The 13879-nt window shown below is 39.9% G+C and overlaps 1 protein-coding gene across 5 annotated transcripts in view; it reads left to right on the top strand.

The window, feature by feature from the left end:
* Positions 1–13879, top strand: part of ANAPC1 (anaphase promoting complex subunit 1) — a 99217-nt gene that overhangs the window by 66577 nt on the left and 18761 nt on the right. For 4 of the 5 annotated variants that reach the window (XM_036262476.1, XM_036262475.1, XM_036262478.1 and 1 more), the window contains 8 exons: positions 1209–1285; positions 1824–1914; positions 2018–2071; positions 4217–4410; positions 8756–8842; positions 10934–11051; positions 12150–12227; positions 13279–13346. In XM_036262476.1, coding sequence (XP_036118369.1) covers positions 1209–1285; positions 1824–1914; positions 2018–2071; positions 4217–4410; positions 8756–8842; positions 10934–11051; positions 12150–12227; positions 13279–13346 — 767 coding nt within the window. The remainder of the gene's footprint in view (positions 1–1208; positions 1286–1823; positions 1915–2017; positions 2072–4216; positions 4411–8755; positions 8843–10933; positions 11052–12149; positions 12228–13278; positions 13347–13879) is intronic. The other variant, XM_036262479.1, reaches the window with a different exon arrangement.

Below are 13879 nucleotides of genomic sequence, written 5' to 3'. Positions count from 1 at the left end.
TATGTCCGTCGCTATGCATACATGCATATACTTTCTTTGCTTTATCTCATCCCTCCCCCTCCCTCCTCCTCTGTGGTTAGTCAGTCTGAACCATACTCCTTTCTATGTCTCTGGGTCAGTTTTGTTCATCAGCTTATTTTGTTCATTATATTCCACAAATAAGTGATATCATGTGGTATTTGTCTTTCTCTGATTGGCTTATTTTGCCCTCCCTCTGCTGGAGCCCAAGGTGAGTGGCTGTAGCTAATTGAGTGCTCTGTCCCGGCACTCTTCGCTGTGGAGCAGGTTTGGGATTTTAATCCCAAGGAAACTGCCCACAGCCTAAGCAGCCCTCAGCTGCTATTCATGGGCCCCCAACCCACCCTCTCACGCCTCCCCAGTTCTTACCAGGCTCGATCTGGGGTCCTCTTTTTGTCCCTGGTTATACGGATTCTCTCCAGCTGCTTTTCAGTTGTTTTTTCCTGATAATTTGTCTTTATTTTAGTTGTAATTCCAGTTTGGTCCTGGGAGATGGTCTGTGTAGCTTCCATTCACTCCGTTGCCATTTTTACCTTCTCTTTATTTGTATTTTTTAAGTAAAGCAGATCAGATCTCTTTTTGGTTGTTAAAGCTAGATAATTCTGTTTTGTTGTTGTTGTTGTTGCTTTTGAAATAAATCTTTGTTCAGTACCTATACTAAAAGGAAAGAGATGTGTTTCTACATAGTAGTTACAGATTAACACATTGACATTTCAGTTTAACTTGGGTAATTAATCTAGTGACTAACCTCACCTCCGTTACGCCTAGTGCTAGAAACGTCCCATGACGCAGATGTGTATGTGTCTGAGTGGAGTTCTCTCCCAGCAAGTTTTCCTCCTTCCCACTGCTTCCCTGCACCCCTGCCCCAACTCTCCTCGACAGCTACCATCCTTCATTTCAGCTCCCTGGTGCAAAATGCTATTACTCTGCTTGTGATTCAGAATATGCTTAAGTCTTCTAGTTATGTTCATTCAGTCCTATTCAGTTATTGTTCTCATTGGGCCATCTTGGATTTGAAATTGGGTTGCATGGATGTGATTAAAATATAGGTCTTTGAATGAATGAAATGGTTTGGCAAAGCTTGTTTAATATAAACTTGGCCATGAAAAGCAGTATGTTATTTTTCAGATCATTAAATATTTATAACTTGAATATTAATGTTCAGGTATTCTTGGTTTGTATATTCACAGATTATAAGAGAAAATAGTATCTCTCTCAGTGAAATTGAATTGCCTTGTTCAGAGGATTTGAATCTGGAAACTCTGTCGTAAGTTATGAAATGTGGAATACAAGTGAGCTATCCTAGCATCTGTCAGATAAATAATGGGAAAGTACTCTATAAGAGCAGTACTGCCCTTGACTTATGAGTAATTCTGAATCCCTGCGTTTCTAACCATTGCTGATTTGATTTTCAGAAAGATGAATTTTTTGTTTGCTTTTGTTTAGGTCTCTGAAGTGTCTAGCTCTCTTGCCCTCAAAAACCAATATTGGAGATTTAACTTGTACATATTCCTCTTTTATCCTTTCCATTAAAAACACTGCAGTGTTTTCTAAAATTATTTTCTTTTCCTGCACATGAAACATGCCAGGCAAGAGGCACATTTTATCAGTAAGGACCACATGGTGTTTGTGCTGCAGAAAATGGCACAGGAGCCTGCTGATTGAGTAGAGGCACAATTAAGCATCCTCAGAAGAATAGAAACTGGTTTAGAGACAGGAATAGTTATAATTTTTATCCCAAGATGATATAATAAATATCCAGGCAGAATAATGACAATAGTAAATTTCTTGTAATCTGTCTCTAGGCAAGCACATGTCTACATAATTGCAGGAGCCTGTTTGTCCCTGGGTTTTCGATTTGCTGGCTCAGAAAACTTATCAGCATTTAACTGTTTGGTAAGCAATAGCTTAGTTTATTCTGTTCTGGTTTTTTTTTTTTTTTTTTTTTTTGCACAAAGTCTTAATATGCTTCCTCTTAACTTTAATTTTTTTTTTCCAGCATAAGTTTGCAAAAGATTTTATGACCTATTTGTCTGCACCCAATGCTTCTGTGGTAAGTCTTTTTATGTTGAGCCTTCTTGGGAATAAAATTAAACTCAAAGAACATTCACTAATAATTCAGTTACTTTTATGTTGTTAATCTTTTCGGTTTGTTTGAATTTAGAATGGGAGATTTGAAGTTTTGGCTTATCCTTGTGTTTTTGTTCTGGGATATTATTTAGGTGAGAATATCATTACCCTTAAGGTTTCTAATTCTTGTGACAAGAGAATAAATAAGAAAAGCCATATCCTTCATGGATTGTCATACTGTCTCCCATTCTGCCTCAGTACTGAATATTGGTAATTGCCTTTTAAAAAATTAGTATTTAGTAAAGATGTAATTGTTTTTGAGGCATTGCTGCTCTGGTGGCAGGAAGACTGCAAGATTTTATTTCCTGCTAAAAACCACACAGATTTATGCAACATTGTTTATAATATGAGAAAATTGGAAACATCAAAGTCTAAAAGTAGTTAAATAAGTTTGATTATGGTACATTTGTACCTTGTTATACAATGGAGCTCTCAATATTGTGTTCTAAAAGAATTTTTATGAGTGAGATTGCTTATAATATATTTTAAAAGGTTAAAAATGTTATGTATAGTAATGTCTCAATTATTTTTGAAACAATATGTATATAAATACAGGAAAAGCTTTGAAAGGGAGAAAAAAGGCAAAATATTTACAGGAGTTCTCTTTTGGTGTTACTGTTCCAAGTGATTGTTATTACCTTTTTGATACAGTGGAACCTCAGTTCTCGAACTTAATTTGTTCCGAAAGGCTGTTTGAGAAGTGATTTGTTCGAAAACGGAATCATTTTTTCCCATTAGAAATAATGTAAAAATTGCCCTGGCCAGTTTGTTCAGTGGTTAGAGCATCGGCCTGCAGTCCAGAGAGAACCGGGTTCGGTTCCTGCTAAGGGCGCGTGCGTGTGGCAGCCACTTGATGTGTCCCTTTCACGTCGATCTCGATCTCTCTCTCTCTCTCTCTCTCTCTCTCCCTCCCCCGCCCCCTTCCTCCCTCTCTCTCCCTCCCACTCTATCTGAACAAAAAATGGGAAAATGTCCTCAGGTGAGGATAAAAAAAAAAGAAATAATGTAAATTGAATGAATCAATTAGTTCCAGACTCCTAAATGATTCTGTTTTAACCTTTTATATATACATGTCCAAGGTACTGTTTAATCTATGAACTAACATTTCTTTTCTTTATCTAACTACTCCCCACTAGCCTTAAAGGAATCATTTTCAACACTTATTCCAGGGGTGCAGCATCTTTCCTTTTCACATATCATTGCCTCCAAAATGCTGAAATGCTATTACCGGCCAACTGCTTTCCATTTATCCAAATCAACAACAGTTTTTCTACCTCTTCAGTTGCCTGTGATGGTTGTTTTCTGAGCACTTTTACACCTTCAGCAACATCAGCACACTTGATGTCCTCTTTATATTTAAAATTGTGCTAATCAGCCTGGCCAGTATGGTTCAGTGGATTGAGCATTGTCCCATGGACTGAGGTCCCAGGTCAATTCGTGGTCAGGGCGGGCACATGCCCAGGTTGTGGTCTTAATCCCAGTAAGGGGAAGTGCAGGAGGTAGCCGATTGATGTTTCTCTTTCTCCCTCCCCTGCTCTCTAAAAAATCAGTAGAAACATACATATTAAAATAAATAATAAAATTGTGCTAATCATCCATTTTACCAGCAAAAAAATCACTGCACAATTTCCTGAGATGTTAACAACAACAAGGAAGCACCTTGAGGTTTAGCAGTAAGCTGACTTGCATTCTCTCCTTTGTTTGTGGCCTGAGAGATCCTTTTTGTCATGCTGATGTCCCAGCTTGAAAGGGTTGTCAGGTGGAGAACTGAAGTTCTTTTCCAAAATGGAGACATTTTTTGTGAACAACTTGGTCTAGAACTGAATTGTTCAAGATGGTAGACATTTTGAGGACTGGCTGTATTTTATTTTCTATGTTGAACTTAAATTTCATAATCAGAGAAAATATTTGTTTTTGTGGTTTTTAAGTTATAAACATTTGTAGTCTAATGACAACCAATTTTGTTTTTGATAACGAAGACATGTAACACAACAGTTAATAAAGAAATGTAACATGATGGTTGATAATAAAGAAATGCAATACAGCAGTCTTCTTTTTGTTTTTCCAGACAGGTCCTTACAACCTGGAAACGTGCCTGAGTGTGGTGCTTCTGTCTCTGGCCATGGTCATGGCTGGCTCGGGGAACCTAAAGGTTTTGCAGCTTTGTCGTTTCTTGCACATGAAAACAGGTGGTGAAATGAACTATGGCTTCCACTTAGCCCATCACATGGCTCTTGGAATTCTATTTTTGGGAGGAGGAAGGTAAGTGAATATATATTTCTTCAATGAAAGGTCTCATGAGCAAGATCTATAAGAGTGACTTATTTTGAATTTGAAGATGCATGAACATTTTCTATTGTGACTGCCTGGTAGCTCATCTTGAGGCATTAGTACACTTTAAAAGGGCTATTTCTTATTGTGGAACCATGAACTTATGCCCTACTTAGAGTTACCATCCTCTCTCTAACACTTAGCAAGACTGCATTTCTCAGAAGACTATGAATTCAGCACTTCATTGCTAAGCCTCTTGTCCCCCATTATTTAAGGATTTTACCCTTTTATTAAAGTGCTTTCTCGTAAAGGTCATGAGCACTACAGCCAGCAAACTGTATGGGATATTCTTAGTTTTCAACTTCTTGCTCTCTCTCCATTATCTGTCATTCCTTACCCCCTTATCCTTTTATGAGACTTCCCTGGCTTTTAATGATCTGCATTGAATAAAAATGCACATACAGAAGAAAATTGTACAAATCATAGTAGCACAGCTCTGTGAACTACCTGCAATAGTATAACGTAGATCAAGTTATAGCTCAGGACACCTGTTTTCACTCCACTGAGCCCCTCCCAATCACTTGTACTTGACTTCTGCCCAAAGATAACCTCTAAATAGTTTTCTAACACCTTAGATTGGTTTTGCCTGTTTTTGAAATTCAAATGGAATTGTGCACTGTGTATCTTTTTGTAACTTCTTTTGCTCAACACTGTGTTTATGAGATTCATCCATGTTGCTTGTTGGTCATATTTCAGTGCTGTTGAATTCCACTGTATGACAGGAGTCAGTAGCCACAGTTACTGATTTACTCTGCTATTGGTGAACATGTGGTATTTCAAGTTTGGGGCTTTTGTCAATAATCCTGTTATGAATATTCTTGTACTTGCATTAATTTGTTGTAGGTTGATCTAATGAGTGCAATCGGGTCATGGGTGTATAGGTATGTTCCGTTTCTGTAGACAGTGCCATCAGGGCTCCCAAGGGGTCGTACCATTTTACATGTCCATCAGCACCATATGACGTTCTAGTTGCTCCCCATCCTTGTCAACACTTATTTTTAGTCATCTTAATTTTAGCCATCCACCTTGGTCGGTTTGGCTCAGTGGTTAGAGTGTTGGCCTGCGGTCCAGAGAGACCCGGGTTCGGTTCCTGCTAAGGGCGCGTACTTTGGTTGCAGTTTGTCCCGGCCCTGGTTGGGTCCTGCGGGAGGCAGCACTTGATGTGTCCCTTTCACGTCAATGTTTCTCTCTCTGTTCTCTCTCTTCCTCTCTCCCTCCTACTCTATCTGAACAAAAAAGTGGAAAAATGTCCTCGGGTGAGAATAAAAAAAAAATTTTTAACCATCTGGTATCAGTATTTCGTGGTTTTATTGTTTTGTTTTTTGTTTTTTATCCTCACCCGAGGACATTTTTCCATTCTTCGTTCAGGTAGAGTGGGGGGCAGAGAGAGGAACAGAGAGAGAGAGAGAGAAAAACATCAACGTGAAGGGACACATCGAGTGGCTGCCACCCGCACAACCGACCAGGGCTGGGGACAAACTGCAACCGAGGTACATGCCCTTAGCGGGAACCGAACCCAGGTCTCTCAGGACCGCAGGCCGACGCTCTAACCGCTGAGCCAAACCGGCCAGGGCTCAGTATTTCGTGGTTTTAATTTCCTTTTCCTTGAATAATGATAATGACCAAGTAAAAATCTCGTGTGATTTCCAAATCTGTTGCTACCTATTTTCATGTTGGTTTATTTAGTTTTTAAATTTTAATTATGGTAAAATACCATAAAATGTTAACACCTTAAGTATTTGTAAATGTACTGTTCAGTAGCATTAAGTATATTCACTTTTTTTTTTTTGCAAAACTGAAACTCATATATTCAAACAATAACTCCTCTATTTCCCCTTTCCCAAGCCCCTGTCAACCTCTCTTCTCCTTTCTGTTTCTGTCCATTTGTCCACCCCATATTGGTTTATCATTGTGATCCTGAGGCTCTGTCAGTTTTGCAGTTGTAGTTGTTTTCTCATACTCTTTGGCTTACCTTTTAACTCTCTTAATGATGTCTTTTGATGAGCAGAATTATTATTTTTATTTTCTGGTTTGTCCTTCTGATGAAATATTTTTTTACCCTCCTACCCCAAATGAAGATATTCTCTGTTTGTCTCCCAGATGTTTTTTAGCTTTTCTTTTATTAGGATTTAAAACCTACCTGGAACTGATTTTTCTGGATTTTTTCCCCCATTGATGGCCTGCTGTTATTGAGAAGTTTATCTTTTATCCACTGCTGCAGAACCACCTTTGTTATAAATCAGGTGTTTGTATACACGTGTTTATTTCTGGGCTTTTATGTTCAGTGGGTCTGTGTTTCTGCACTTGCACCAGTAGCACATTGTCGTAACTACCATAGTTTTATAATAAGTCTTGATATGCGGTAGAGGAAACCCTCCAAACGGGGATTTCTTTCTCAGTGGTGTGTTTTTCTGTTCTTGGTGCTTTGCATTTCCATATCAGTTTGGAATTGATTTGTGACTTTCACACTAAATAGCCTGATAAAACATTGATCAGAATTACACTGAGTCTCCATGAGTTTGGGAGGCATTGAATCTGTTACAGTGTTGAGTCTTCTAGTCTGTGAATGTGGTGCACCCAGCATTTTCTTAGCTCCAGTGTATGTGACCTTGGCCCACTGACACGATTTCTAAACTCACGTAGGTTTATTTGCCCTCTTCTTGAAGACTGAACCAGACATTGGAACTCGCCTTTCCAGAGCATAGGAAACAGAGGTTGTCAGAAAGGTTGCATGCCCTTTTAACAGGTTTTATACACTGGTTCTTTCTTTAATTATTTAGAATTAAGAACGGCTAAAGAAGTATTACTATAAAAATTCTTCTTGTTTTATGATTTTTGAAATTCTATTTTCCTTTCAGAGTAAGCCCCTACATTAATTGTATTCTCGTATTCAGCTCCATCTTTCCTCATCCCATACTAGGCCTCTCCGTGCTCTCCTGTGGAGTGGGTTCTCCCATGCTGCCTCTGCTCTGGCCGTTCCTGATCGTGTCGCGTGCTCTGTGACAGCACTTACGCGTCTCATGGCGCAGCCACACCTTACCCTCAGCATCAGAACTAACATTGGTGCTAATGTTTGTCTTTGGATTTTGGTTTTATCATAATGGTAAAGAGAAAGTGGCCTCTTTTATGCAGATGTCAAACTATTTCCTTACTTAAATTTTGAAATCTTTTCTTCCTAAATTCATTAAATAGGTGTGTATGATAAATGCTAATTTCTTACTTGACACCCTATGTGAAAAGATAGGGCAAAAGGTGGGGTGGGGGGGGCGGGCGGTTTTTGTGTGTGTGTGTAATAAAATATGTATATTGAGTAGTTTCACCAGTGGTTTTATATTATGTCCTGTACCATCTTAATTTCAAAATATTTGTAAGAAAAACTCAAACTTTAGATTAAGCTCCTTGTTTGCCATGCTGAATTTGAGCAACATTAAAATAATTTAGAAGGTTTTAATTTTAATTTTTTTTTGTTAATCCTCATCTGAGGATGTTTTTCCATTGATTTTTAGAGAGAGTGGAAGTGGGGGGGGGCGGACATTGATATAAGAGAAACACATCTATTGGTTGCCTCCTGCACAACTCCCACTGGGGCCAGGAATTGAACCTGCAACCTAGGTACGTGCCCCTGACCGGCAGTCAAACCCATGACCCTTCGGTCTAAGGGCTGAGACTAACCACTGAGCCAAACCAGCCATGGCTAATTTGGAAGATTTTACTTTACTAAGAGTATGTGACTTTTATAAAGTGAGGGTATCATTGATAACAAAAAGCTACTTGTAATTTGAGAAATAGTTTATGCAATCATTGCAACATTTTAATAACTTCTGCTTTTTTCACTTAAATATTCTAAGAAAATGCTCCTGCTTCACAGAAATAGAACTTTTGAGATACTCAGTTAAAAAAAACCCAAAAACTCATATTTTTAAAAGTAATGTTTATAATTTTATAAAGTGGTATATATAAAACTGGAGAAGAGGAGGTGTACTTTATACATGACTTGCTAAATGTCTCTCTAGGATTGCATTCATGGTTCTCACTATGCTATCTTAGGTTAAAGCTTGGCTTATTCAAATTTTGTAATTTAGCAATTGTGGGATTCTGCTTCTGCTTTAAGCTGTGCATGATTGTGGATGGTCTGTGAGCTGACTGAGAGGTCAGGCGTTCTCAGCACTAACACGCGTTTTCAAGGCCCTGCCACAGTAAATGCCCCGATTGCCTGATTTTCGAAAGTTCAACAGTGTCATTAATTCTCTCTGTACCGCCCGAATCTGTCTCACAGGTACTCTTTGAGCACCTCAAACTCCTCCATCGCCGCTCTGCTCTGTGCTCTCTACCCGCACTTTCCAGCCCACAGCACTGACAACCGGTGAGTCCAGTCATGCTGCCTCATGTGATCTTCCTAAGCTGTCCACGGGGAAACTTCGGTCGTGTTTTGGTTTCATGGACGCATTTCCAAATTAGCTTTATTATGTTCTTAAACTAGGTTATCTTTCTGGCTATTTTTAAAAGTTTCTCTCACAAAGTGTTAGACCAGAAGAGAACTTTGGACATCTGATTACTGGTTGGTCTTTCACTGTGCTTCAGTCAGTAGAACTGCTCTAAATCCGGAAGTAGACCAACTGGGTTACCTTTAGGGAAAATTTGATCAGGCAAAAGACAGTAGCCAAGAAGAGCTGAAGGTGATACGTTTTGTGCTATGAGTAATTCCAAGAGAGAGAAATTTGTCTGAATTAGTGTCAGTGTCTATATGAATTCCTTTTTCTCTCTTTTACATGAATGCCAAGAAGTTTTGTGTAAATGACCTGGAAAGAACAAGAAAAGCAAAATGCAGCAAAAATATCAGTCAGTTTAGAAGTGGCAGTGAACAGTAGAACCTCAAACACATAGCAGCATCTGACAGTACCACACTCTGCCTGCAGAGCACAGCACCCGCCACACTGCCGTTTCCCCAGACGCTACGGCAGATCTCCCCCGCTTGGAGCAGGGGAAGGAAACAGCTGCTTGCATCCCAGTGTGCTCAGCTGCAGGCACCCCAGCAGCTCCCAGGGATGAAGCCTCATTGTGGTAGCAAAGCCATCACTTTAAACTGCATTGTAACCCATAACAAAAGTTCTTTTACAAAAGTGGCTTGACTGGAGCCCACACTTTAATGTCGTTGTCACATAACAACATTATCATTAGAAGTGGGGTACAGACTGACACACCTCCGAGGAGGGGGCGGGGAGGAGGGAAGAGATAAACCAAAGAACTTATGCTTATAAGCATAACCAATGGACATAGACAAGTGTCGATGGGGGCAAAAGGAGAAACATCTGTAACAAAAATAAATTTAAAATAAAGAATGTAATTATTTTAAAAAACCATTATTGTTAAATTAATATAGTAATTTAGGAAGGATCTTTTGTGTTATGGTCAGCTATTAGTTAGGATAGAATGGAGAACCACATAGATTACTGGTCATAGTAGTAGTTGGTTTAGTTATTTTAAACAAAGCAATTTGGTGTTAAGAACTAAGAACTTTTATGTAACTGATAAATACCAGGTTTTTTTCTGGCCGTTATTGATTTTGTTTCTAATAGATTTATAGAGGTGGGTCGATTTTGGTGGGAAGAGGGGAGGGTATTGTTATAACTAAAAATTTAAAAATAACGTAAAGTTTTATCATTTTCTGGGATCTTACAATGTAAAAACTTTTTTGTGTGTTTAAATTCTAAAATACAAATTTTAAACTTTAAAAATTTTTTTGGAAACTCAGAAATCATACACAGAAAGAAAGTTATTGTGATAATCTCACTCACTGTATTTTGGTGTGTGTGTGTGTGTGTGTGTGTGTGTGTGTGCGTGCATCCTTGTAGAAGAGCTTTTTATCTGAGGAAAACTGGCATATTTCTCCCCCTTCTTCCTACCAGTGTTTAAGAAAAATAGAAAGAATGAAGTAAAGACCTGAGGAGGTGAAAAGAGATGCCCATGTTGAGAAGGAAATTTGAGAACTGATTTTATAAGTGATCAGTTTATAACCACATATTTTTTATGTTAGATAAAGTTTATCACCCTGTAAAACCTTGTAACTGAAAACTCAAGTTAAGAATTCTTAGGTAAAGTTTCAAATGTCTATAATTTTTTAAAGAATTTCCCCATGATTTTTTTTTTTAGAGACAGTGGGAGAGAGAGAGAGACAGACATCAGTTTTAAGAGAAACACATCGATTGGTTGCTTGTCAGGGCTGGGGAAACCTGCAACCCAGGCACGTGCCCTTGCCTGGGATTGAGCTGCTGAGCCAAACCAGCCAGGGTTCTCCACGACTCTTTAATTGGATCTCCTCATCTTCCATCAAGATAGCTGTTGTTGGAAGACAGCACGCTAGCATCTGTCTGGTTCAGCTTGTCAGCCACAACAGGGTGTGGAGCTTGAGCTGTTGTCTCACCTGCTGGCTACCCCATCTGTTTTCTGTGAACAGGTATCATCTGCAGGCCCTGCGACACCTGTACGTGCTGGCTGCGGAGCCGCGGCTGCTGGTGCCTGTGGATGTGGACACAAACACGCCCTGCTATGCCCTCCTCGAAGTTACCTATAAGGTAACTCTTTTTTTGTCATTTATTTGTAATTTTATTGCCACTCATTCATCTTTGCAGGTCAAAATATTTCAACAGTGTTGTCCTTTAAACAATGATAGTAATGAGTTGAACCCTCATGAAAACTGAAGCCCCCACAGTTCTCGCATACCTGCAGGCCATTCAGCTCCTCATTTACAGGGTCTGAGATCTTAGAGATCACACTGCTCTTTAATCCTCAGAACTTGTTTGAAAGTGTCCCTGTTAACTTTGTGTGGCTGGTGGAAATGAGCTGAGGTGGGACTGTTCTGAGATTTGTTTGCTTTAAAGCCTGCGGCCCTGTGTTTGATGACAGGTCTTTGATTTAGAGGCATGAGCAGATTACATATGACGTATCCTTTCTTCAGAAGACAGCTGAGTGCCTTCTATGTATCAAAATTCTGGTATTCAAAATATGACACTGTCATAGTCCTTGTCTAGCATGTGTACTATAAGAATAGAGGGCTAGTCGGAGGTATGTACTGAATGCAGGGGGACCAGAGAAGTGCTCCATCCAGTGGGAGGGGGCGGGGCATGGTTCCAGCAGAGAAGACAACATGAGGCCTGGCAAATGCAGGTTGGCAGTACAGCTGGCATTCATTGGAGTGCAGGGCTCGAAATGATAGAAGGTGATGCGGACCCAGAAAAGGTTGTAGGCTTGAGCCCTTTGAGACTTGAGTATCAGAGAAGATTTTATGCTGTTGGACAATCTGTGTCCACACTGCGGGAAGGAAGTGTAGAGTGGAGATGTTTCTTCTTTGTAGCTTCCCCTAGCCCAGTGATTTTTCAACTGGTGTGCCATAGAAATTTTCAGAGCATCCAATATCTGACTGTGGTCAGGGGCACTGTTGTCCCTTAGATTGTGAAATAAAAAAGTGACAAAAGCCAACACAACAATAACCGTCTGGTGTGAATGAATCAAAATTATACCTATTTTTTAATTTTTTGTCAGGTTGGCAAAAAATATATTTTTTGGTGTGCTGCAGAACTTTAGTAATTAGTTTATGTGTGCCATAAGATGAAAACAATTGAAAATCCCTGCCCTAACTCCACTGTGAATGTGACTCTCTTATGTTTGTGAAGGGCACTCAGTGGTATGAGCAAACCAAAGAAGAACTGATGGCCCCCACCCTTCTTCCAGAGCTCCACCTTTTAAAGCAGGTAAGTTGGATATGATTTAGGGATGAATTCAACCAGAACAGCATAGCATGAAAGGTAGCTAAACAAAAGCCCTTGTTTTGTCACTGGTTTTTATTTTATGTTTTCAAATGAGTTCTTTAGTTCCAGGCAGTACAGAGTTCAGGAAAGAACAAAGACTGGGGAACACACTTTGGCAGGATTCCAGGTTGGGTGTACCCTGATCTCACAGCTAAGGTCGAAAGGGCTGAGTGAGAACTAAAGGGATGAGCCACTGCATGGTTATTATTATTTATTACAAAAGTTTATCCAAGACAGCACTTCATTCTAGCTATAGGTGGAAACAGATGTTATGACAGGGAATCCAGATGTTAAAACAAATAGAATGAAGGATCACCATTGCCCTAGGCACAAGGATCAGCTCACTTTTTTGCCAGGTTTTTTTTTTAATGTTTTCATTGAATGTTTTTAGAGAGAGAGAGACACATCAGTGTGAGAAACATCAATTGGTTGTTTCCTGCACTTCAACCGGGGATCACACAACCTGGGTATGTGTTCTGACTGGGAATCAAACTGGTGACCTTTTGGTGCACAGGATGGTGCTCAAGCCACTGAGCCACACTGGCCAGGGTTTGCCAGATTTCTTAATTCCTCCTGTGGCCAGGAGGCCCTTCCCAGTAGCCTTTGCTTTTAGCTCCTCAAGTTTCTTCACCTCTTTTGCTTCTGCTTGAATGCCTTAGCATCCTCATCCATCTCCTTGGCCTACTTCAGGGGCCGCTTCTTGCCACATTTACAGCTGGACACGGTGCCTGCCGCTTCCTCGCTGTCTTAGTGTCTGCAGGAGACAGGAACGCCAGCCTCAGGACTTGTCATGGGCAGTCGGGAAGTCTTTCCTGATAGGTCAGATGGCCTCAGTGACTCACACGCACCTTTGTCTGGAAATGGAACTTGTTAACCTCTCCATGTCTCTTTCCAGCTCAGTTATTCTTATTTCCTCTGTGGAGCATGGGTATCATTTTGTCAGACAAGCACTTTTTCAGCATTGGGTTGACGATATTTACATTTATTTCGGCAGATTAAAGTTAAAGGCCCACGGTACTGGGAACTGCTTATAGATTTAAGCAAGGGAACGCAGCACTTGAAGTAAGTATATTAAATTTCTCAGAGGTATGAGTGAAGTGAATAGAAGTATATGATTCTTGTCATCCTTCAGTCTCACCCAGGATAATATCTTTGAAACAGTTGTGTTAGAAAGTGAAATTTTTAATTTAGAAATAAAACCCTAAATATGTATGTTTATTTCTTGAGAAATTTGAAGTGCTTGAGTTGGGACAGTAATGGAATTGTATGTTGAAGAAATAACGAATGACTTAGTTTAAGGAAATAAGGCTGATGTGTATGCCCACCAGGGAACTTGATGACAGCTGAGTTGATTTTGTTAGAAGACAACTTCTGTCACATCTCTTTACCATTCTCTTGTTAGATCATTATTATAAAATTAAGGTTATGCCCTAGCCGGTTTGGCTCAGCAGTTAGAGCGTTGACCTGCAGTCCGGAGAGACCTGGGTTCGGTTCCCACTAAGGGCACATACCTCGGTTGCAGTTTGTCCCCGGCCCTGGTTGGATCATGTGGATGGCAACCACTCAATGTGTCCCTTTCACGTCAATGTTTCTCT

This window comes from Molossus molossus, unplaced genomic scaffold, assembly GCF_014108415.1.
Source record: "Molossus molossus isolate mMolMol1 unplaced genomic scaffold, mMolMol1.p scaffold_m16_p_15, whole genome shotgun sequence".
Taxonomy (NCBI): domain Eukaryota; kingdom Metazoa; phylum Chordata; class Mammalia; order Chiroptera; family Molossidae; genus Molossus; species Molossus molossus.
The sequence above is the reverse complement of the archived record's forward strand: the minus strand, read 5'-3'. Positions and strand labels throughout refer to the sequence as shown.